Consider the following 24,359-nt stretch of genomic DNA (forward strand, 5'->3'; position numbering starts at 1 on the left):
CATGGTGAGCAGCACAACTCACTATAAAAAGTAAATGCATTGCTGATATACTCCTGACCATGGCTTGGACAGATGCCATACCCTGTTGAATAGCGGTTTACACCATTTGGAGCTCCAGCAGCAGCTTCTTGCCTCTGCAACGCAGTCACAGTAGGTACAAGCCCATTGTGCTCTCATACCTTGCTTCCAGGTAATATCTTCCAGCATTTGCCCAGGTGTGAGTGTCTTTGACAAAGAGGTGTACCTGTCATGTGGCTGACTTCCTCTCCATGGTACTCAGTCAGCTTGGTACAGGCCAGAGCCCTCTTTCTCTGCAACCGTTTTTTTTCCCTTTTTGCAAATCCACTTCACAGCTTCATACTGGATCTTTCGCACAAGCCAGAGGGAGCCCTTGTATTTCACACGTGGGAATTCTGAATAGTGGAGAAGAACCATTAGGACATGTATCTAATGCACCACAAGCTTAACATGAATTGGAACTTTGCTTTCATTGGAGAAAGACACAAAAGACCAAAATGTCCTTTGCCACTTCTCAGCATGGTCCCGAAGGACTGATCCAGGCTGAAGTTACCATTGTTCAAGACAAACTAAATGCCTAGGTGAGCCCACTAACAATGCAATATTATCTACCAAAAGGAGCAATACTTTACAGAAATGGCTGGAACACACTCCCAGGTCATCATGATGCCATCCAACTCATGCTGAAAACTTTGAGCATGGGAAGTTGAGAGTGTCTCAGCTTAAATCTACAATGATTTATCACGTCTCAAACATCCCAAGAAGCTTTAACAGCAATGAATTAAGTGCAGTCACCATTCTTTTGTAGCATCTATCCTTTCATAGATCTTGGAGCTGGTTAAAATCCAAGATATGGGCCTGTATTCCCATAGCCTCCAGCTTCTTCATTAACAGCACGAACCACTAGTTAGAAAGCCTCATGAAAACCAATGAAAGCAGTGTAAGTAGGTTTCTCTGGAGCCTTGTAATGCTTTGCAATCTCGTATAAAGCCGCAACCTTCCCTACACATTTTTAATGAGAATTTAATATGCTCGGGTACATCTACTGAACATAATGTGTATTCTTCTTTTTAGGCTATGAAAATGAGAAATAGAATTTCTGAGACAAACCAACGTGTTCTGGGTTACAATAGAATTGTAGATGCTTTAAATGAATTCAGGTGAATATTTTAATGTATTTATATACAATGGAAATATGTTTTTTTAGGCCTCTTTTTTTTGATGTTTAAAAAGCCTTGCAGATTGTCAGGAACACATTGTAATTGGTAGTTGCAGCATTGCAAAACTACTGGTTATACTGAGCATTAATTTTTGAATCTTGATTGCCCTATCCTGTGGCTCTTGTTCCTACTGTCATCTGCTTGTTTTTGATTCTGATCTAATGGCACTACTGGCATGGCACGTGTGGTCAGTGATTTGTGTTAGTGTATGACCAAAACCATCACAGCAGTAATGATACATTCCACATATGGATGCTTATAGTCCATTATGGGCTTAATAGTCCACAGCTGTTATTACTTTTGATTAAATAAACTAGACACCAAAAAGACAAAATAAAACTAAAATCCAAATTGTAGTAAATTGTGAGAGAAGGTCATGATTGTGAATTCTGATGTTTTGTGTCATAGATGTTCTTAAACTGAATCAGACACTAATATTATTCAAACACAATGTTGCTTTTCCCTTAACAAAGAATTCCTAAGCTATATACCAGCCCAATCTTGTTTATTTAAAGTTAACTTTCCTTCCTACTCTTTGCATTCCCCGTGCCTTCAACTCTACCCTGGGTTGCACACCATTTGCCACCCAAGATATCAAGCAGGTGAGCTGCTCCCCGGATTTTGCTAATGTCATTTTGTAACTGCTGGTGGAGTGTTAGAGTAGTCTGGGGTGAAGTGTGTCTTTTTGTAACATATACATCTAATGCAATTTTTATTCATTTGAGGACAACTAATTTCATAGAATGGTGTGACGTTACTAATCACAAAGTTTTTCAGAAGTTTGGCATAAAACCTAATTCAGGGTTGAATAATCGCCACAAATTTATACACTACGTTTAACGTAGGACAAAATCTTTGGTTGAGAGTTTTTTGGGGTCTCGTCCTTCAGTCAGAACTTACCTAACCTCTGTCACAGCCTATTGTAGTCCCACATGTCTGTTGTTACTTTATCTATAAATAGCATTGCCAGCAATGAATTGCTGTAGTTCTTCACAACTGCCAACAAGCATTATAACTGGAATCATTTCTGTGAATTCTGTATGAGCTACATTAAAAAAATTCATATCTGGGTGTTCGTTCAGGCACTGAGCTGTGGCATCTGGACAAGCTGCCGTAGCAGACAGACTTGTAGTTAAGTGGAAGATCCTTTCACTTCCTGTAATGCTGTTATGTTATGTTTGTAAACGGGGAAAATTTATTACGAGTTTTTCATTTTGAAACAGCTTAAGAGAATTGCAGCAGCTGTGCAGACTGCTTTTTTCCCACTTTGAGGTTTTTGGATGAAGATTAAAATGCTTGAGATCCAGAGTTCCTCTCCTAGTCACATGTCTGCTGGCCCACTGCCAGTGGAATTTGATAACTGTCAGGAGAACGTATATCAGTTGCAGTTTAAGCCGGGGCTGTAAGAATAGCAGGTAGTGTGTTGCTTGCTATGAAATATAATCAGCTTTCTAAGCACCACAAATACTTCTGCTATGTTGTATACTTGGGTAATATTAGATATTGTGCAGGAACAACTCACCTTGGGTGACTCCAGGAGTGTGAATGGGGCAGATTTGTTTTTGTTTTCATATTAGTTCATGTCAGGGAAAGTAATACATATTGTTCCATTTGCACAACTTCTGTATTTTCTGAATAAAAATTGATGTGCTCCGATCCTAAGAAACTTTGAATGTTGATGATTTTTCTCTTCGTCCTCCCCACGCCCCCAAATTAGGACTGCGATATATAACCTTTATACAATGCCAAGGATTGCAGAGCCTGTATGGTTGACTATGATGTCTGGAACACCTGAAAAAAACCTGCTTTGCCAACAGTTTATGAGGGAGTTTGCTTTACTGATGGAACAAACTTCAAAGAACCAGTTGAGTATTGAGCTTTTATAGGTTGGAAGGGAGAAGAGCTATTGTGTGGTGCTTGCAGGAAAGATGCCAAGCAGTTGATGGATTGTTGGTTCAACACTTTTTCTTAAATGTTCTTAAGAAAGGATTCTCTCTCTCAAGGCATTTTTCTTCCCAACGTTCTTTTGGTTTTCCTGCATGACAAAATATCCACTGTCAAGGTGACCTGCCCCTAGGTATCCACAATTGCTGCCATGAGGTGGGCTGGTAAAAGATGCACGAGAATGACTGACTTTCCCCCCCCCGCCCCCCCCCCCCCCCAACCCTTTCGTGCATTTTCAGGGGGAGGAAAGAACTTGGTCTTAGCTTGGCACCTTCCCTCTGCAACTTGGTCGAATTAAGGAACTCAGTATGTGAGGGGGATGGTGGGTATGATTCCATATCCCATCATTTTGTGACATTTGATTTGCTCCAATCTTTAATATTTAGTAAGTTGCTTGGAAGAAACTTCAATTTTGTTTTAAAATCAATCCATGCTTTAATAACATGTGTAATGGAATGACGGGGCACAGGTTCACAACTGCAGTTCCCCTTACAATGACCCAGTCGTGGAGGAGGCAGAGTGGAGGCCAGATGATTCCCAATAAGCAGAGGCAAAATTCGAGTCTGGCTCGGTCCGATGCCCCTTGTGCACCATCCAGTGGTTGATTATAGAATTACATTTTAAAGGCCTAGGAGCTAATCCCTTTTCAATCAAAGAACGGAGTGGAAAAATTTACGAGAAAATAAAAATCTTAAATGTAGTCCTTGGATTTGAAAAGAGAATGAAATAATATTGTTTTTAACCCATTTCCCATCCCCTTCCCGTGGGTGTTTTGCTTTTCATACACTGTTTGCTGACAGAGGAGTTAGAAGCGACCCTACTGACTTTTACCCAGGTCCTTATCCTGCTGCTCTTGACCTGGCCATAAGGAAGCACACAGAAAAACCATATATTGACGTTTAGCTTTCAGTTACTCATTTCCTCCTGAGAAAGTGTCCCAGCTCTCTCCGAGTCAGCTGAGCTTGGGTACTCACCATATGTATTGCCCATACAGAAATACCTAGAGATATGACTTTGTAATGTGCATAGGTGAATAACCTATGTGCTTTATCTTGCTGGGTAACAATTTACTTTTGCTAGCTTATTTATGATCACAATTCCACACTCTTTCCATGCCCCCCCCCCCACCACACACACACACTATTTTCTCTCCATTGCCACCTTTGGGTGAGAGAGAGAAGAGGAGCTTATTTGCCTGCACCTGGGTGGATGACCTGTTTTCAGGATAATCATCAAGGAACACAAGAGCAACCTAGGAATAACTCTTCCTCCTTGTGGAGGAACTTCATGTGGGAGTGGCTCCTTTAGAGTATAGGTTTTCAAATTGGAGTCCATGACTGGATCCCAGGGGGTCCACAAAGTCATCAGATTCATGTTCATCTGGGAGAGAACCTACAGCATGGCATGAGCAATGTGTTGACAATCCTGAAATAATTCATTTCTGTATTTAGTGACTTGCTAGCATATTTATTTTTGCTGCTGTGCAGTAATTAAGAACAGTTTTCTTTATTGATTGCACAATTTTACATTTACGTAGCTGACCCTGTCTTTCAGAGGTTTGGGCAGAAAGTACTTTAGCAGTGTGTCAGTATTTATAGGGGTTCTCGAGACCATAAAATGTCCTAGAGTGAGATCAGGAGCTTGGCAGATTGGGGTTTGAATCTCTTCCATCCCACTGCTGTGATGCCATGCTTTGTTGCTCAGGTGTGCCATTCCTCTTAGCTCCAAGTGCGTTTATTATTTAGTGCACAATTTCCATTTGAAAGTAGAACTGTTGAGTGTGATCTGCCTGAATTGCTCAAATGTTTACCTTGCCTTTAATCAGGTTTCTACCTGCCCTGATTACTGCTGTGCTCACAAATCATCTTGCCTGGGTCCCAACAGTTATGCCAAATGGTCAACCACCTATTAAGATTTTCTTGGAGAAACATTCCTCTCGAAGTGTGGATATGCTATCAAAGTCAAACCCTTATAACCCCCTATGGGCCCAATTAGGTAAGTCATGGTCTGAAAAGTACTTTTGCAAATGCAGGATCATGAAGAAAGATGGAGAGATTGGGGTTGAGTTTCCTCTTGTTTCCGTTAGTTATATCAGTGCAATCCAAGCGAAATCGGCCGAAATCAGCTCAAAAAATAGGGGAATTTTAAACGTAGCTAAGTTACACCCAAAACTATTAACGCTCGTGTTTTCCGGTAGATTCAATTTGCCCGAATCAGGCCTCGACCACAAAACTGGCCACGCCCCCAGGTCGAAATTGCAACATTCTGCCGATTGCGCTGGTTCGAGTGCTCTTCAAATTGCGTTCATTTTCTTAATTGCATAGGCACGTTTTTTTAAAAAGTTTTCATTTTAAAAAGTTTTCATCTTAAAAAAAGATTTAATTTACTAAGAAACTGACCAATGTACACCAATGAAACGATTAAATGGTTCAGTATAGTTTTTTAATCTTTTTCAGTGATTTTTGTATCAGATTACTGAACAACCTTATTAAAATGCTTAATTTTGATGATAAACTCATTTTAGCTGTATTAATAAAACTGCACCAGGTTACCACGCTTAAATACATCATGGAATACTTTTTAACAAAGAAAAAAAAAGAAACTATTACGTTCTATTACATCGCCCGATTGCGCTGGTTCATGGAAGATTTTATGTTTGTGATAATGCAAATGAATTTTAGCAGAAACTTGAAGTGTAACCTAACCAGCACATTTTGGGCGCAATTTCCCTCTGCGCCCTGAGCGGAAGCTCTACCCCATTATCTTTTTTTAGAAAAAGTGTCAAATATACAATTGGGGACAGGAGTTGTTGAAATTGAGGTGTGGTTAATTCTCCATTTCCATGCCCTGTCATGCTGTCCTCTTGTGGCTGCATTTATTTTCTCTCACTCCTTGGTGCAATGTATGCTGATTTGAGTGAATTGCGTTATCATTCAGACATGATCAAGTGTCGTAGAACATAAAACACCTTTAGTTATATAATTTGGTAATACTTAAATTATGTAGATTATGAACTAGTAAATAATCTGTAAAGTTCAGAGCCGTTATAATTGCTAAAATTTATTTATGTAAAGCTTCCTACTTAATTGCAAAGCCCTCTCCCTTGAAAGAGGGTTCCCATTATGTCTTGTGTAATGTTAACTGCTTAATTAGTCATTTACTTATGACGGAAAACTAGAATTATATAAGATCAATTTGTATCCATATGGATAATGTTTTGCCATTGTTCTCAGTTCTGATTTAAATTAATTGTTGTATATGCACTATGTTGTGTACACATGTACCAACATGTGATGCCCTGAACAGACACTAAAGGTAGCTTTGATTTTTAAAACAAAGCCTTATTTTTGTTAATTGGTCTACCAGTATTTCATCTAATTGTAACCCAAATGCACAAATGAACCTTAGAAAAAAATATTTCAATAGAACGAAGGGGAGGCGTTGCATTGGGCAAAAATGTTTTCACTTCTGGGACCTCTGTTCATTTGGGTCAGACTGGGATGAAATCTCTGCACTCTTGATAATAGCCCCATGTAAAATAAGCTGGGACAATCTAGTGCTTGGTAGTCTAGTTTTGCATCCATAAAGCAAAGCTGTCCATAATTTGACACAGTATTGTCCAATCTGTCGGAGCTCCATTGAATTGGAGACCATAATGGGAAATGGAAAATTCACAGTTGTGTAATGGGGGTGTTTAATAGCAGGCTGGCGGAGGTAAAGATGCATTAATGTAGAGTACGACGAGCTTTATTTTGCATCTGGCTCATGGTAAATCTAAGGGTTTTGTGCTAAAAGTGGAAAAGTGCTCAGTTTCCTGGCATTGAAGTCTGTTTATCTTAACCAAAACATCTCCCCTCTTTCTCCCCTCCTCCCCCCCCCCCCCCCCCAAAAAAAAATTGATGTCAAAAGTATTCTTCTAATTTTAATCACTTATTTTTGTGACAGTTGACCTACATGGTGCAATAGGTTCTCCTGTAAGATCAGCCCGGACTGTGGTGATTGGCAAGCGGCAAGAATTGGTTCAGCGACTGCTTCACTTCCTCACGTACTTCATTCGATGCTCTGAGCTGCAGGAAACCCAGCTGGTGGTGGAAGGGGATGGTGAGACTGAAACGAGTGAGTCAGTAATGACCACATCCCTGGAGAAAGGAGAGGTGGAAGAGTCCGATTATGTCGTGGTTACACTTCATAGGAATAAAAGTTCCTTTTTTCCAACCATATTGCAAAACCAAAACTCTCGTTCACGGGACAGTGCTACTAGTATCTATCAGAGTGAGAAGTGCCCACTTCATGCTGCTAAAGAACAGAATCGTGTTATCAGGCAGGAAGAGGCACGTAATTCAAGTGATGCATTCGTACGACGTCACAGGAACTTGGGGAAAACCAACTGCGGTCCAAATAGTTGTAGTACAAATCTGGCAGCACTCTGCGGAGAAGATACCATCAAGCAATACAAAGAAAGCACACAATGCCTTCAGGAAACCAAGACTGAAACGGTGCTGTCTGTCAGATCTGCTGTTGTAGACCAAAGCCTGATGGTAGAACCTGTAATCGAGAGACTGCCTCCTGATAAACAGTTGTCTCCTTCCGTACCCTGTAGTGCAAATCATCTCCAGGACAGTCCCAGTTCACTGCGAAAAGTGACTTTTCAGATTGGTGACTCGCTCTCGCCTGACTCAGATACGGAAGCCAAGAGAAATGAGGTCCACGAGGCACTACAGAAAGGCATTGAGGAGCTTAAAAAAAGAGCACAGAAAGAAGAGGTATTGAAGATAACTCTGGACCAAATCAAAACTAATAGGACAAAGAACCCATTACCCAAGATATCTAATACACACAATTATAAATGGGATCCTTCGCATGAAGGGAGTATGAGTCTGTTTGATGAGTATTTTACTGAGGATAATTTAATAGAAGCAAAGACCATCGATGATCTCCCTAAAGAGGATCAGCAGGAAGTTGGGCAGCAAGTTATTTCAGAAGTGGGACTTTGTATTCGGGGCAGTGAACAGCAACATGACTTGAGCGGGAACAGTTGCATGTGCACTTGTAAAGTGTACGTAATGGATTTAGATTCACATATACTTGGTTCTGCTGAGCAGGACTGCAGAGACAAGGTCTCTGTTCATAACTCCTGCAGGGAAGAAGACAGTCTTCACAAAAAAGCACCTTCTGTGGTTGAGTGGGACATCCCCAGAAACGAGAGCTCAGATAGTGCCCTGGGCGACAGTGAGAATGAGGATGCAGGTCATGAATTGCCTAGACATAGTTACTACAGTACAGAGCAGGATGACTGGCTGGAACAGATGGAGCTACCTTTTCCAGGGTAAGGAAACAATCATTTCTATTATGTTAAGCAAGAAAATCTTACAGTAAATTTAGGGATACATGTGTGGCATGTGGGCAATATGAGCCATATAGATGAATAAGATTACTTTGTTCTTTGGTTTCGGCTGAGTTTGCCTAGGAAAAAAATCTGAAATTAGCTAAAGAGGGGTGGTGGTGGGGGGAAACTGGCCTAGGATCCTTATCCTGAATGCTATTCAATAACCCCCTGCTGGAATGTGCACATCAGGACAAAGTCATGCCCCATTATATTACCTCCCTCAGTCCATTAGCCTGTCAATGCTCGTTTAAGTCCTTGCATGAAAAGTGGCTGCATGGGTAAAGAAGACAGACAATGCCCATGCAACCATGCCTCAGTGTGACTCACTGCCTTCAACAGAGGGTGAGAGTAAAGGGAAGAAATTAGAAGCGAAAAGCAAAAGTTAGAGAGATGGAAGAAAGTAGGTTAACATCCTGAAATATAAAAGTAAATAAAATTGAGGAGCTGGAAATGAATTCCTAGTCCAAAATCTTGTTCTAATTGCTGTGTCAACTAGTATCAAACTGAACAGAATGCACCACTGACATCACTTGATAGAGAAATAATGATGCATCTCAAATCTATCCAGCGTTTAGTGTTACGCATATTTCTCTGAGCCCAGAAAATGGTCAAATTCAATGGACTGGCTTCCAAATTATTTGACGGTGCCTTTAGGTTTGACCAAGCTGCGCCTTTTAGGAAGGAGCACGGCTGCCTCTCTGTTTTGACAGTAGTTATGCAACAGCAGTCTGCTGTTGGTAGTTCCAGAAATGTGTAGAGGTTAATTCAAAACATTATGTAACATTTCACTTCATCGATTCGAGTGGGAATGGGATTCTGAATATGAAGCTTCCCTTTGATGAAGGAAATTCATTTTATTGCTTAGACAATAGCAGCTATAAATATGGACATAAGAATTTATAATAAAAACACAGGAACAGGAGTAGGTCATTTAGCCCCTTGAGCCTGTTCCGCCATTCAATGAGATCATGGCTGATCTGTGATCTAACTTCATATACCTGCCTTAGCCCCATATCCCTTAGATTTTTGTTAACCAAAAGGTATTATCATTTAGATTTAAAATTAATAATTGAGCTACTACCAACTGCCGTTAGCGGAAGAGAGTTCCAAACTTCTACCACCCTTAGAAGTGTTTCCTAACTTCACTCCTGAAAGTCCTGGCTCTAATTTTTAGGCTATTTCTCCTTGCCCTATACTCCCAACCAGTGGAAATAGGGTAGATAGAGAGAAACTATCAGTTCCCCTTAATATCTTGAAAACTTTGATCAAATCACCACTTAATCTTCTAAATTCCAGGGAATACAACCCGAGTTTGTGTAATCTCTCCTCGTAATTTAACCCTTGGAGTCCCGGTATCATTCTAGTAAATCTATGCTGCACTCCCTCCAAGGCCAATATATCCTTCCTAAGGTGCGGTAGCCAGAATTGAACACAGTACTCCAGGTGTGGTTTAACCAGGGCTTTGTATAGCTGTGGCATAACATCTACCCCCTTGTATTCTAGTCCTCTAGATATAAAGGCCAGCATTCCATTAGCCTTTTTGATTATTTTCTGTACTTGTCCATGACATTTTAATCTGTGTACATGGACCCCAAAGTCTCTTTGGACCTCCATTGTTTTGAGCTTTTCACCATTTAGAAAGTACTCTGATCTATCCTTTTTAGATCCAAAGTAGATGACCTCACACTTGCCTACATTCAAATCCATCAAAATACTTGACAAAGAATTGTGACAAAAACATGGCAACAGGAAGTCAAGTTGTGCAGATGTAAGATTTTTAATTATATAGTGAGATGTGGAGTTTATCTCCATTTTCAGCAAAAAAAAATTGCCAATTGTATTATGATGGAGAGTGATGGCAGGCGCCTGTGAATGAATCTCACAATTTGAACTGCAATTTCAAGGGGTTTTATTTCATTAGGTGTCAAATAGCTTAACGTGTGCATATAGAGTTATGGAACAGCTGTTGAGTGGTTGAGGAGGGTGCAGCATAAGAATATTCTGATGAAAATTATCACCATTATCAATTAGTATTTTAGAATCTACTAAAGCTTATACTTCAGGAGATTTATTGCTTCAGAGAAGAGGTGAATTCACAAACCTGTTTTACAAATTACAGGAGTTGAGCAAGTTTTTTGAACGCAGAGCATATTCTGCAACATCCTGCATATAGAAATTTAACATTATTTACTGCTTATGGTTTCCCATTTCCATTTTTTTTTGACAAGAAGAGTATCATGCTAGTTCCCACAATCAACTCATGGCTTCAACAGAATTGCAAATTTATATGATTTGAACAGTAATGGTACTGGGATTTACTTTACTGCACTATAATGGGAAATATTTTAGTGTGTGTGTGTTCCTGTGTGATTCTGAAGTACAAGATGTCCTATGTAGTGTTCTCTGAATATTGGAAACTGAAAGTACAGAACTCAGTTTATTTTGTGAAAAGAAAAAAGTTTATTGAGTGTCTCATTGGTCAAAACTCCCTCAAGTGGATAATTTATATTGGCATAACATTTCCCACCCAGTAGGCTAACCACCCCAATGGTTGTAGTGTGTTTAAAATTCCAATGGGTGGAGACAGAGTAGTAGGTTGCTGATGATTTGCACATGGTTTCTATGCTGAATTAGATTATGTGCTGAGCAGGGAGATTGCACAAAATGAGAAATTTAATTGAGGGCAGATGAATTTCAGTTCATCAACTGTGGAATTATCCCCCTAACCTTGCAGTGGTTGTATCAATTTTGCAACTCTTGTCAGCTTGGAGGTTATCTTGCACTAATTATGGGGAGCTTACAAGTGTTGTCTTAAACAAAAATCAAATGAAACTTAATTATATATTTTGTGGCATGTGGTATATTCTGAATCCCTCCGTAACTTGCTTCTAATTTCCCATTATTCTGGAGATAAACCATCTAAAACTCTTGATTAAATTGCAGCCTGTAACTCCATTGATAGGACTCCATTATTCTACTTATTGCTCAGGGTCAGTTTTTTGGGGATGCTTGAATATTATATGCACATTCTTGCTGTGGCTGATTAAAGCATCAGTAACTAGACTATTGACCACTGGTGTACCACAGAACTACCTTGTCAAGATGAGATTGGGCAGTTCAAATCATTGACTGTTAATTGTCGAAGAGGAAGTTATAACCAATGGAAAATCACAAGAGTTGACCTGGTTGCAACTTTACATATCCCTGTGTCGATTATTTGTACTTTTGTTCCTTGATTAGCTGAAAATAAAAGGCCTTTAGAGATACTTTTCAGCCAGATTCTTGCAACATGGGCCCCAACTTCAGAAGGGTTGATTTGACACCCCAGAGACACCGAAAAAGAAACATAAGTAAAGCCTTGGAGAGCTGCTGAACTTTTTAGTGGGCTTAAATTTAAGTGCACTTTTTTCCTCCTTTATAGGTCAAACGTAGTTGAAATAAGCTGCAACAAACCTAGTGTGGCGAATTTTGGGAGGTCCCTTTTTGGTGGTTATTGCCCTTATTATGTATCAGACTTTGTTCTGCATGGAACGGGCAGTGATGAGAAGCTGAAGCAATGTTTGGCATCAGATTTAATGCACGCTGTACAGGTAGGTCACTCTTTTATATATAATTTTACTCAGTTAATTTCATGAAGTGCATTTCAATTCAACTACTTTTTGCAAGTTTTATCACTGAGGCAACTACAGCAAACAATATTGGCATGATCTATTTATGTATTGGGAGATGGAGCTGTTCTTGATTTTTTTTTTACTCCAGCTTTTTCATTCTAGATAATGTAATCTTTTGGGCTAAATTGTATTTTCACTAAAGTACAATGGATATCTTTTGTATACAGACTCTACTTGTGCACTACATTTGCCAAACACCACGGCACTGCCAGCTTATAATTGAAATGCCTGAAGAAAATATTTGTTATTTAATAGAAGAATAAAGCAAATGTCGGAGAATAAAAATATTTTATTTAGGATTGTTTTTAAACTTTTATCCCTTTTTGTGCCAAGTGCTGTTTATGTCTGAGGGAAGATGACATGTTCCCAAGCCTCTGCCATTGCAGGTTTGATAAACCCTATGATGATGATGTTGATTTTGGAATCCAAGATGTTTGATATTTGATACGCTAAACTATAGGATATATTAACTTTTGTCACATTCTTTCTGTCCAGCATCCAGTGTTGGATGAACCAATAGCAGAAGCTGTCTGCATTATCGCGGACTTGGATAAATGGACAGTGCAGATTGCAAGTAGTCAGAGGCGCACCACGGACAGCAACAAACTTGGGAAAGAAGTACTTGTATCCAGCTTAGTATCTAACTTGCTTCATTCCACTCTGCAGCTCTACAAACTAAATCTCTCTCCAAACTTTGTGAGTATAATACTGACAGACTAGGGAGGGTCTGCTACCTAGAATTCTTCAGATAGATTGTTACTAGTAATTCCTGAAAATAAAACTTGATTACTAATGTAGTTGGAAATAGTTCTGCTTACCATCACTTTCTGATGTCCATAAAACTAGAACATCTTTGAAGTTGTTTTAACCTTTGAATGATAAATTTTCACTTAACTTTCTATTATCTTAAAAACTAGTTTAACCCACTTCATAGTGTCTTGGGAACAGGCACCACTGTACCAACATCAATGCTGCTATTGATCTGGTTCACATCTGTTTTGCCTCACCTTTGACCCCACCAAACCCTGAATGATCACTCACCTCCACGATGGCCATTTTTGGAACCTGTCGGTGATCCATAGACTAGCGAACACCTGGCATATAAACATGTTTGGCAGTCTACCACCAAAATTTGACTTGACCATTTGAAGCAGTACTGCTTCTCTGCAACCAAATCCTCCTGTTACTGCAGGATCATACTGGGAAACAAGAACAACTCCAAACTCCTCTTCACAAAATGCTACCTCCATCCTCATCTTTTGATACTAAATATGTGGCAATGTTGCATTTAAGGACTTTGGTAGTTATAGAAAAGGGGTCAAGGATGGGCTTTTTAAGAAACTAGGAATTCAGAAGCTGAGTCAGGAGCTGATCAAGCGATGGGCTTGCGAGGATGTGGGGATAAATTGCGTAGTGTAAGAGGATGGGCTAAGTTGAAAGGAGAGTGGTATAGAGGAAAGGGTAGAGGAAGATGAGGAACAACTCAGTTGCTTCATGTTTGAAGAATGGATTGATTGTATAAATGAAAGGAACTAATTGCATGTAGTACATATGGATTTTCAGAAAAGGTTTAAGGTCTTACAAGGCTTGTTTAAAAAAACAACTTAAGGTGTATGGCACGAGAAAATGTAGCATGGATAGAAAGTTGGTTGACGGTCAGGAAACAATGGGTTAGGGTTAATGGGTGTTGCTTGGATTGGAGAAAGGTTGAAATTGGTGCACCCAGGGGTCAGTGCTGGGTTCACTTTTATCCTCCATATATAAAAGAATTAATTATTTGGACTTGGGCATAAGAAGTCTGAAATCACAATTTTACTCACACAGAAAGTGAGGAGGGCATAGAGAGGCTAGCATAATGAGCAGACAAGAGGCAGAAATAATTGAATGCATAAAGGTGGGAGGTTATGCATTCTAGGAGGAAAAATGACTTGGACTTGGGTGAACAGGGCACAATTTCAAAATTTGCAGATGACACAAAACTTGGAAGTGTAGTCAACAGTGAGGAGGATAGTGATAGACTTCAGGAGGACATAGACGGCCTGGTGGAATGGCCGAACACGTGGCAGATGAAATTTAATGCTGAGAAGTGTGAGGTGATACATTTTGGTAGGAAGAACGAGGAGAGGCAGTATAAACTAAAGGGTACAACTCTAAAGGGGGTGCAGGAACAGAGAGACCTGGTGGTATATGTACACCGGTCGTTGAAGTTGGCAGGACAGATTGAGAAAGTGGTTAAGAAAGCATACGGGATCCTGGGCTTTATAAAAGAGAGGATGTTATGTTGAACCTTTATAAAACACTGGTTCGGCCACAGTCGGAGTAATGTGTCCAATTCTGAGCATCGCACTTTAGGAAGGACGTGAAGGCCTTAGAGAGGGTGCAGAAAAGATTTGCGAGAATGGTCCCAGGGATGAGGGACCTCAATTATGTGGATAGACTGGAAAAGCTGGGATTATTCTCCTTAGAGCAGAGAAGGTTGAGAGGAGACTTGATAGAGGCATTCAAAATCATGAAGGGTCTAGATAAAGTAAATAAAGAAAAACTGTTCCCAATAGCAGAAGGGTCGTGAACCAGAGGACACAGGTTTAAGGTGATTGGCAAAAGAACCAAAGGCAACATGAAGAAAAACTTTTTTACGCAGCAAGTGGTTAGGATCTGTACTGCACTGCCTGTAAAGGTGGTGGAAGCAAGGTCAACTGTGGCTTTCAAAAAGGAATTAGATAGATACCTGAAGGAGAAAAATTTGCAGGGCTACGCGGAAAGAGCCTGGGAGTGGGACTAGCTGGAATACTCTTTCTGAGAGCCGGTGCAGGCTTGATGGGCCGAATGGTCTCCTGTGCCGTGACCATTCTATGATTCTATAAGGAATGGGAGCATACACTCAAAGATGCTGAGGCATGTAGAGGAGCCAAGATCTAAGGTGCAAATATATAATTCCTTGAAAGTGCAGCTAGATAAAGGCATTTTGGATCAAATAAATAGGAGCACAAAAGCAAAGAAGTAATGATAAATTTGCTCATGACAATGACTAGGCCACAGTTAGAGTATTTTGCTCAGTTTTGGGTGCACTATTGTAGAGTATACAGTGGAATTCACCAGAATGATACCAGATATGAGATAATATAGTTGTATGGGGAGAGACTTACAATACTGAGACTGTTTCCACTAGCACAGAGGCGGCCAAAGGGACATTTGTGTTTTAAATTATGAAAAGTTTGACGAGAAAAAGATTTCCTCTGACTCAGGAGTCAGTGTGAGGAGTTATCAATTTAAAATTGTCACTGCAAGTGGGGAAAGAGGTTGAGAAATTCTATTATATAAGAGAGGTATTAGAGCGTGGGATGCTCACGACAAGGAATAGTTGAAGCAGAAGCCGTTGTATTTTTTTTAAGGGAAATGTAGATAAACATTTAAAGCAGAGAAAGTTACAGGGCTACAGAGAAAGCAGAGCAGTGGGATTTGTTCTGAATTGCTCTAGCAAAGAGCTGGGCCAATGCCCCCCTCTTGTGGTGTAAATTTCTATGGTTTGAGTAATCTGAAAGAGCCCCATCGATGATCAGGACCTTTTGAGGTGTGAAAGCTTTGTATGATGAAGCGGGGGAGGGTGGGTGGGGAGCTGTGTGTGTGTGGGGAGAGAATTTGCTGAGACTGCTGCAGAGGTTAAAATGACCACAGATGAGTAGTGTTCCAATGGAAAGATAAAGCAAGAACAGAAAGGATTTTTATTAAAGAAGGTGTGGCGGTGTAGCAAGGTGGTGGTAAACAATGGGGATCTTGAGAGGAGTGGTTTGGAAGTGAATGATGTGTTCAAAGGTAGAAAACATGCTGGAAAGTATGGGAATAGGCTAAGTCAGAACCTGGTGGTGAGTGGCACACCGCCACACTGATATTTGGACTGCAGATGTGGTGTAACAAGTAGTCAGGTAAAGAATCTATGGTGAATAGTAAAGAGTTGCTGTTGGTGAGTCAGATTTTGGTCAGAGTTAGGATATCAGTGCACTCATCAGGATGAAGTTGTGGATGGAGAGGGCCCTGTTGGCAAGAGAGCAGGCATTTTGCAAGGCGATACTCGGTGCAGGGGGATCAGATAGGCATGGGAAGACTCGGTGGAGAGGACGTTTGAGAAATTGATCAGAATAAATCTCCCCGTACTGCACACTTCCCTTTCTTGCAGCACACCTCCTACTGCACCCGTATGACATTTTTTCCATTTCCTGCCCTGTGCTTCTTGAGTACGATTAATGTTAAATTCAGGGTAGCTTTGCTTAACAGCGCTAGGAGCTGAGTTGAAAATCATTTTGCATAACACTAAAGTTTCAATAGATAAAAAATAATTTCGATCCATCATTCTGGTTTGGATTTGAGCTGTGAAAGAGAAGAGAGGCCAGTTCTCCATTTTAAAGTCATTGTGTACTTCAGTGTAGCAGGCTGGGGATGTAATACCAATTTACTTCACAAATATTGGTTCTGATGATGAAATTACTTTGATTTCTTCCACACAAGACATTGAACTGATTTTGATTTTAAAACATTTTTTTAATATAGTGTATAATGCACCTTGAAGATCGGCTGCAGGAGCTGTATTTCAAAAGCAGGATGTTGTCAGAATACCTTAAGGGCCAAATGAGAGTACATGTCAAGGAATTGGGCATGGTATTAGGGTAAGGAATTGTGATCTTTAGATTGTGGAGCTCTATTCATGAAGGTATTAACAAAGCATAATTTGTAACATTGTGGTGCACACTTTGTTGGAGCACTGAAGTGCTGCTTTGAGTTTCAAAATGTGGGTTCACATCTACAAACAGGTACTGAGTTCCTAATTTCAGATGTGCTGCCACTGGGCAGGGGGTGGTGATGTCATCGCCCCAGGTCATTTTTATACATCACTTCATGATGAGAGAAAAGGTCAGAGAGCAGGTCATCGCACGCCCACTGATTCAGTGAGGGTTGGTGCACATTTTGAAGATACCCGAAAAAGGAAGAAAATACTTTGAAGTTGATACTTGCTCTCAACAGTCAAACACGAATTTGTCGACGAGAGCGTCGAATTTGCTTATGTATCAGCTGAACTATACAAGCCAGGAACGCCCCAGGATTAGTCCCTGGTCTCTGCTTATTTAGCTCATCTTGGCCTGGAGGATGTTAGGGGTGCTACAAGTGGCATCATCATCCTGGGTTGGGGTTGGGGAGGGGAAATAGGCCAGCCTCCTAATCACTCTTCAGTAATGTCTGCTGGGAGTGCATGTGTGTGTGTTTCTGGGTGTCAGATAAGGAAAGGAACGGGCTTCCCTGTGATGCTCCCTCCAATCAGAGAGCCTGCCAACACTCGCTCTCGAGCATCATGAATAATGGCCACTTTTGCAAGGTATGGGGGGCATTTGGCACCTGTTGAACTGTACCACAGCAAGGTGTCAAGACCTATAGTAGATGGGAAAGAAATTACACAAATATAGCCCATTTGCTTGTATCAACTAGTTTATTGAATAACATTTTTTCCCCTATTTTTTGCTTTGGTCCTGAAGGCACTGATTGATGCTAGGGTCTGACACCATGGGTGCCAATAGCCCTCTGGTACCTTACCCAAAAGGTCAACCTAGGCCATCACACCCTAACCTGATTCTTATCTGTGCTCTGTGACAATAGGTGCACTTTCCAGCAGGGAATGCTGGATAGAGATGACAAGAGGGCCCTGGCTGACTATATGTTTCTTTGTTAGCCCAGGGTGCCTAATGCTAATTGTAGCATTCCTACTACTGCCCAGCTGAGACCAGAGACTGAATCTAGACCTTTCCTGGACTCTGTGACTCAGAGTACCACACCATTTAACAACAGCGTTCTACCTTCCCTGCAGTTCTGATAATGATTCAATCAATTCACTAGGATTTTCTTGTTTTACAGCAACTTGCTTAAAAATATTTCCCAGTTCATTTTGCAAGCTTCCAAAAATACTTGGAAGCTTTTTTTCCCCCTCAAGAGATTTCTCTGCTTTGCGAAAAGGTACAATTCCATGGCACCGGTTACCCTACAGTAACTTGCTGAAATGGCCACTATTTATATTTGAGCCTTGACCTGGCGCGTCAAGACATTCAGCTGCAGATAGCATCTTAGTCGAGCTCAATCTCATCCTTGTCCACACATGCAGTCTCAACGGTTTTTTTTTATTTATTTGTTCTTGGCATGTGGGAGGCACTGGCAAGACTGTATATATTGCCCACACCTAGTTGCCCTAAAGTCCCACATAAGCCAGATCAGGTACTGGTGGCAGTTTCCCTTCCTTGAAGGCCATTAGTGAACATTAGTTTTGTATGACAGTCCAGCACCTTTCGTGGTCATTTTCTGGTGTTAGTCCACAACCTATCAGATTTTTTGATAGCACTTGTAAGCAGAAGCTCTGGATGATTTTTTTTGTCCCTCCCTAACCCAAGGTACTGAGGCTAATTTTAATGCCCCTTTCACTGCCATGGCTGTACAGACTGGAAATTGAACATGGGACCCTCCTGGTCTGTATGGTGCAGATTACTTGCTGAATAAACTAGAGCCAGGGAGTTGCTAAAAACTAATTTCTGTAAAATATTGGATAGATCCAGCTTAAAAAGTAATAGGCCGTTATTACGAACACATGCATTTTCTACGTCAGTCAGAAATAACAGCCAACAGGCTGGGAAGCTAAACCAAAATGCATTTTTCAGCAAAATTTAACTAGTAGACAGTAGATTAGGTGAAGATGTACCCCCGTGAATACTGTCTTGTCTACTTTACAGGATTCTAATTTGAAACTACTGCTTCTGTTTTATCTTAGGATTGAATCCAGCGACCTGCCCTTGTTGGCAGCTATAGCAAGCACTCATTCTCCATATGTGGCCCAGATACTGCTTTGAATTGCTAAATTGCCAAGTTGTGTTAAACAATTGCAAGGGAAATGATTGCACAGACTGGAAGACAGCACCAAATTATTTACATTTTCCATGCTTGTAATATGCAATTCCTGTCTTATGCGGCGAGGTTTCTGTGTTTTAGCTGCATGAAAATGCCACAGAAGAAAATCGCAATGGGGATAAAAGGGCTCTGCTTCAGCGCAAAACAGTCGCCTTTCTCAACACTGTTAAACTGTGCACAGCCAAACCAACAATAGAGAATTTTGGAAGAGGAGACCAAAAGGGAAAGTGAAATGTTCTTTTTCAGAGAGTGAGTGGTGTGTTTAAACAACCTCAATTTGAAACCAAGAGCAAGAAATTGCTGTGTTGTCTTCTGATTAATCTGGAACCATGACCTTGCACGTATGGAAACTTTTTGACTTCAGGGAAGTCGGACTAACCTCTCCTGTTCTTACTGAACCTGCACATATATTTACGTGTTTTTATTTTTTTGTACTCTATGGACAGAGTATTTGGAAAGAAATGTTTTGTATGTTTACTTTTACAAAAGCCCTATTAAGAATAAACTTCAAAAAAGTCAATATGTTTTAATGTTTTAGGAAGTACATTGATGTAACTGACAGTCGAACAATGCTATCATTGCCTTTAATAAGTGGAATCATTATCTGTGATTGCTGTTGCTTCATGTTATCATTTAAGCATTGAAGCAATGAACAGTATATAGCTGATTAAATCATATAGGAAAGCATCAGTCACAAACGCAATGCATTCATTTGTTTGTATCAGTAACAGTCCTTCAGTCAACTGATCTGACTCCAACCTATCATTTAAAAAATGTTTTTAATGAGATGGGGAATTCAATTCAATACTGTACTACCTCAGTTAATACTGCACCGAGGGTTTTATTTTGCTCCCAATTCTCTGCTTCCTAAATTCCAATTTATCTTCGTTTTTGCTACTTGTTCTCCGAAATTTTATGCATGTTGCTCAGCTGAAGATGCTAAGTGATGCAGTGTAGTAGCATGCTTTTGCATTGGCGCCACGCAGCGATGGATGGAACAAATGAGAGAGGAAACTTTTGGGGGTGGGTGGAGGAACTGTAACTTTTAGCTGCTTTATATGGTGAGAACAGGATATCATCTTTAACATGTGGTTCAGGATGTGGATTGTTGAATATGTTCCTAGCAGATCATGTGAACATAGGATATTGTGAAGAGACAATCTGATAATTTTCTTCTCGTGTCCACAGTTAGTTCTGTACATAATCAATAATAACTTTACATAAAATGTTTTTACAGTGCAGTAATCTCTGCAAGACTTTTTCATGTCCCCTGTTTGATAGCACTGGTTTCACAACCTAATGCTCACCAGGTTGAGTGTAGGGTGGAATGTTGGGTACGGTCATGATTTGGCAGGCTGTAATGGCTGTCTGCAGTCCAGTAGTTCACCAATACTACAAATAAAATCCTTCAGGAGCAAATGGGTGAAAACTTGGAGCTAGAGGGTGAAATACGAGCAAATAAACCAAAATAAATCTGATCTGAAAAAATAACCATCCACTTTGAGAAATTAGAATCTGTTAGATTTATTAATACTTTTCAATGAGGAAGTTCAGTTGTGTTTGTGCCAGTGCACACACTACACCCTAGTCTGGAGGGATGTGTTTTCCCTCTACATCCTTGCAATGTGCGCAGTAAGTAAAAAATCTCAGATGAAGCCATTTGGTGAGGAGTGAAAGCTTGATGTTTCTAGCAGCATTGTCAGAGGCCTGGCTTCCAGTCACCCATTTGCTGTCTATCAAGGAATGATGTGTGAAATAGGGGAAATGGGAGGAAAAAAAGTTATGCAACCAGGAAAAAATAATGAGGATGAATTAAAAATTAGAAAGTGCCTGTGAAACCATCACAATGTCGCTGAAGTACAGCAGTAAGTATCTTGCATATACTGCATGGAATTTATTCTACAATGTGTCTGAGCCAGCTACAGTATGAATTGATTTTGTTACTTCGATCACAGCCGTATCATAGGAAATATAAGATGGGAGCCATGGGCTAACATTAAAAACCTGATTTAAATTTATTTTGGTTGAGGTAGTGATGTGCAAGATGCAAGGTACATTTTTTTTTAAAAACTCAACTGAGTGTTTAATGAGGAACATTTGGATTGTTTGGGAGGGATGCTATCAATCTATCTTGTCCTTTACTGTAGTCAAAGACAGTACTCTTGTATAAACACAAAACTTCTCTTTCACTTTTTTTCTTTTATGCATCATGGTTTTAAAGTCTTACGGTAGATTTTGTGTAACTTTTCAAAATAACTTTATTACAAGGTAATTTCTAAATAATTGCAACACATGAATGCTGAGATTCTTAAGAGCATTGTACACAGAAGGATATCATTGTATTTAATATTTTGTCAATTGTAATTGTCTTTTACAGTATTTTTTAATTTATTTGACTCATGGAAGTTATTGGCTAAACTACAAAACCTCCAGGACATTCTGTAAATATTTTCCCTTCAGTGTGCACTATATAATATTTCCCATTTGTTACTTTTGGACAATTTTTTTGTGCAATAAATATGTAAAGAAAAAAGTTGTTTCTAGTGCCTTGAGCTAAAGTCAATGAGTGTTTAATAGTGGAAGTTTATTTAACCGATTAACTCTAATCAGTTGGGAAAAATTGTATTGTTGTGGGGAGGGACAGGTGGGGATTGAACTTTTCCTCAGAATGAGTGATCTAAGTGTTGAAAAAATTTTCATTCTCACCTTTGGTACTCAGTCAATATTGAGCACTCTAATTCAAGAACAACATTCTTCAGGGTTCAATTTTTCTGCAAATTCCTTGAAGCTCCCTAAACTCGTGGCGACTTGATTTGAATAAGACATGTTTTACATAGATTTTAGGAGAAATCTATACAAATCATCAGGACCTCATGGAGTTTTTGGAACTTTGCAGAACAAAATGCATTCCATTGAAACTGTTGGTTAGATGCAGTGAAGTTGCCTCTCCTCTGTCCTAATCATAGAGCGCCCTCTTCTGGACTAATGAGATTTCACATTTCCCACTCCAGCAATTCCAGAATCATCATCATCATCAAGGTAATGTTCGTCTTGTTAATCATGTCACTTATGACACAGATTGTATCGATCTAAATATATGGAGCTTTATATTTTTTAAAAAGTGGCATCAAAATAGGTGACACTTTAATACTAAAATGATTTACTCCTAATGCATTAGAAATTTGCTGACCTGCCATCCTTGCTAGTTGGCGAGATGAAATTAACCATCTAGCGCAGAATTTTGGGCAGTCTTGCCCTCTGGGTTTCCATTTGCTAGGAATTAAGTTGAAATTGTACTAACTTATTTCACATGGTTTTTACAACTGCCCCTGCACCAACCCCCCCCCCCCCCCCCGCCCAAAAAAAAAGTCTGGGCCAGATTTAAACTTCACGCTATAAGTGAGCACCAAGTGTATGACTATGCAACCTTGTCTCGTTCTAAAGTAACTTACAAATTTGAGTCTGCCTTAGATATTTTCTTGGGAACAGTGGTACTGGTCACTCCTGTAAGCAGTGTGAGCGGCTTAAATTCAGGTGTCTGCCCATATAACAATGTCTAATTATACAATTGTATAACCTGGGGTATTGATCTGGACTGGATATTGTGTATTTCATACATGCCCTCATGTGCTTCTCCAATCTTTCCAAAGACAGACTGAATCACTTAGTAAGATGAGGTTAATTCATTTTACAGACAGCAAGTGAATGTCCAGAGTAACAGATGTAAACAAATCTCACCTTAATTCAACTAACCACAAAACCCTCCCTGACAATAAGAACATTTAATAAATAATCCACACTATCCCTGTTTGCTGGCTGGCTTAACTTTTTACTGATCAGCCTTCTGATCTTTGAGCTCTAGGCTTCATGGGCGAGTTTCTCCTCACTAGGCTAGACTTCCTCCCGAGACCCAACTGGCTGGCAGATTGTCCAACCCAATGGGAGAGTTGCCCCTCTGACTCCTTCTACAATCACTGGTTCATCAGTAATCCTGTCAATAAAACCTATCTATCGTTTCATCTGTTTCCCCCTCCACCCCAAGGGGTTTGGGCTTAAATAAAACATCTGCTATTCTCAAAATGAATAGAAGCCTTCCTGGCTTAATTTTGTTTGAAAATTGCCCCCGTGAAGTGCCTTGGGATGTTTAATATGTTAAAGGCGCTATATAAATGCAAGTTATTATTAATAGACCTAGGATGAAACAATTGACTTTCATTGCTTCAGTTTGCAATAGCCTGTGAGCTGTAATATGCCACAAACTGGCTCATCTGGCTTTAATACATGTCTTCAATGTCTTCAATGTCTGGCCATTTTTAAAAGCTGTGCAAATTCACATTTAAACATAACTCATTCCCAATCCTTTCCACGGAGGACAAAGATCAAAAATCCCAAAATGTAACAGTAGTTTAAATTGTTTTTAAAAAATCATTGGTTGAATATTCCAAATAATAGCATGAGAACATTTAGATTAATTTAAAGTTGTAGCCACTTATTCCAGCTATAAAGATTAAAGAGGAATTCCAGAATGTGTGACCAGTGATTTTCTCCCCCCCCCCCCCCCCCCCCAACTTCTGAAGTCAATAACTCTCAGCTGCAATTCGATGGGTACTGGCCACACTCCACTACCGTGCCAAGTAGCCATTATTCATCTGTGAGCCTCGACAGATTGTCGGCAGGTTTTTTAACTGTGGGGATCGTCACAGCTGAGCTTCAGTCTTCACTCAATATTCATACATGGCAGCTCGAGGCAGGATTACTTAGTACCATCAGGAGCATTGGTTGATTTCCCCCTCTAATTTGTGGATGCTGGGGCTAACTGCCTTTCTGAGATCAAACATGGGGCTTCTGGTTTGTATGACTCACGTGAGGCAGTGATTCTCTGATTTGCCACATCATGGTAGTGGGCAACACAAGTTTGATTTCCCTATACTACTGAGTTCCCAGTCTCTGCCGTATTTTTGTGGGGAAGCACAGGATGGAGGCCAAAGCCTTGCATTTCAGATCAGCATTATTTTAATGTGGATGTTAACCATTTATTTTAAATGGGTTAATGCAGGTGTTAAAATAAGGCTGCTCAGAAAATCTGGCCTCAAGAGCTGCTCTGAGAAGATTGAAAAATCAGAGAGACCCAAGCCACTATTGTACATCTGATGGTTAGCTCAAAGCAAATACATGGCCTGGTGA

General features: G+C 40.1%; 1 protein-coding gene across 2 annotated transcripts in view; it reads left to right on the plus strand.

Annotated features, from left to right (window-relative positions):
* Window positions 1–21,708, plus strand: part of fnip1 (folliculin interacting protein 1) — an 87,585-nt gene extending 65,877 nt beyond the window's left edge. For both annotated transcript variants that reach the window (XM_067996169.1, XM_067996170.1), the window contains 8 exons: window positions 1,093–1,178; window positions 2,956–3,102; window positions 5,008–5,177; window positions 7,128–8,508; window positions 11,990–12,158; window positions 12,735–12,935; window positions 16,785–16,900; window positions 19,039–21,708. In XM_067996169.1, coding sequence (XP_067852270.1) covers window positions 1,093–1,178; window positions 2,956–3,102; window positions 5,008–5,177; window positions 7,128–8,508; window positions 11,990–12,158; window positions 12,735–12,935; window positions 16,785–16,900; window positions 19,039–19,117 — 2,349 coding nt within the window. In that variant the 3' untranslated portion in view covers window positions 19,118–21,708. The remainder of the gene's footprint in view (window positions 1–1,092; window positions 1,179–2,955; window positions 3,103–5,007; window positions 5,178–7,127; window positions 8,509–11,989; window positions 12,159–12,734; window positions 12,936–16,784; window positions 16,901–19,038) is intronic.
* The last annotated feature ends 2,651 nt before the right edge of the window (window positions 21,709–24,359 follow it).

The sequence above is a fragment of the Heptranchias perlo genome, chromosome 14 (genome assembly GCF_035084215.1).
Source record: "Heptranchias perlo isolate sHepPer1 chromosome 14, sHepPer1.hap1, whole genome shotgun sequence".
Classification (NCBI taxonomy): Eukaryota; Metazoa; Chordata; class Chondrichthyes; order Hexanchiformes; family Hexanchidae; genus Heptranchias; species Heptranchias perlo.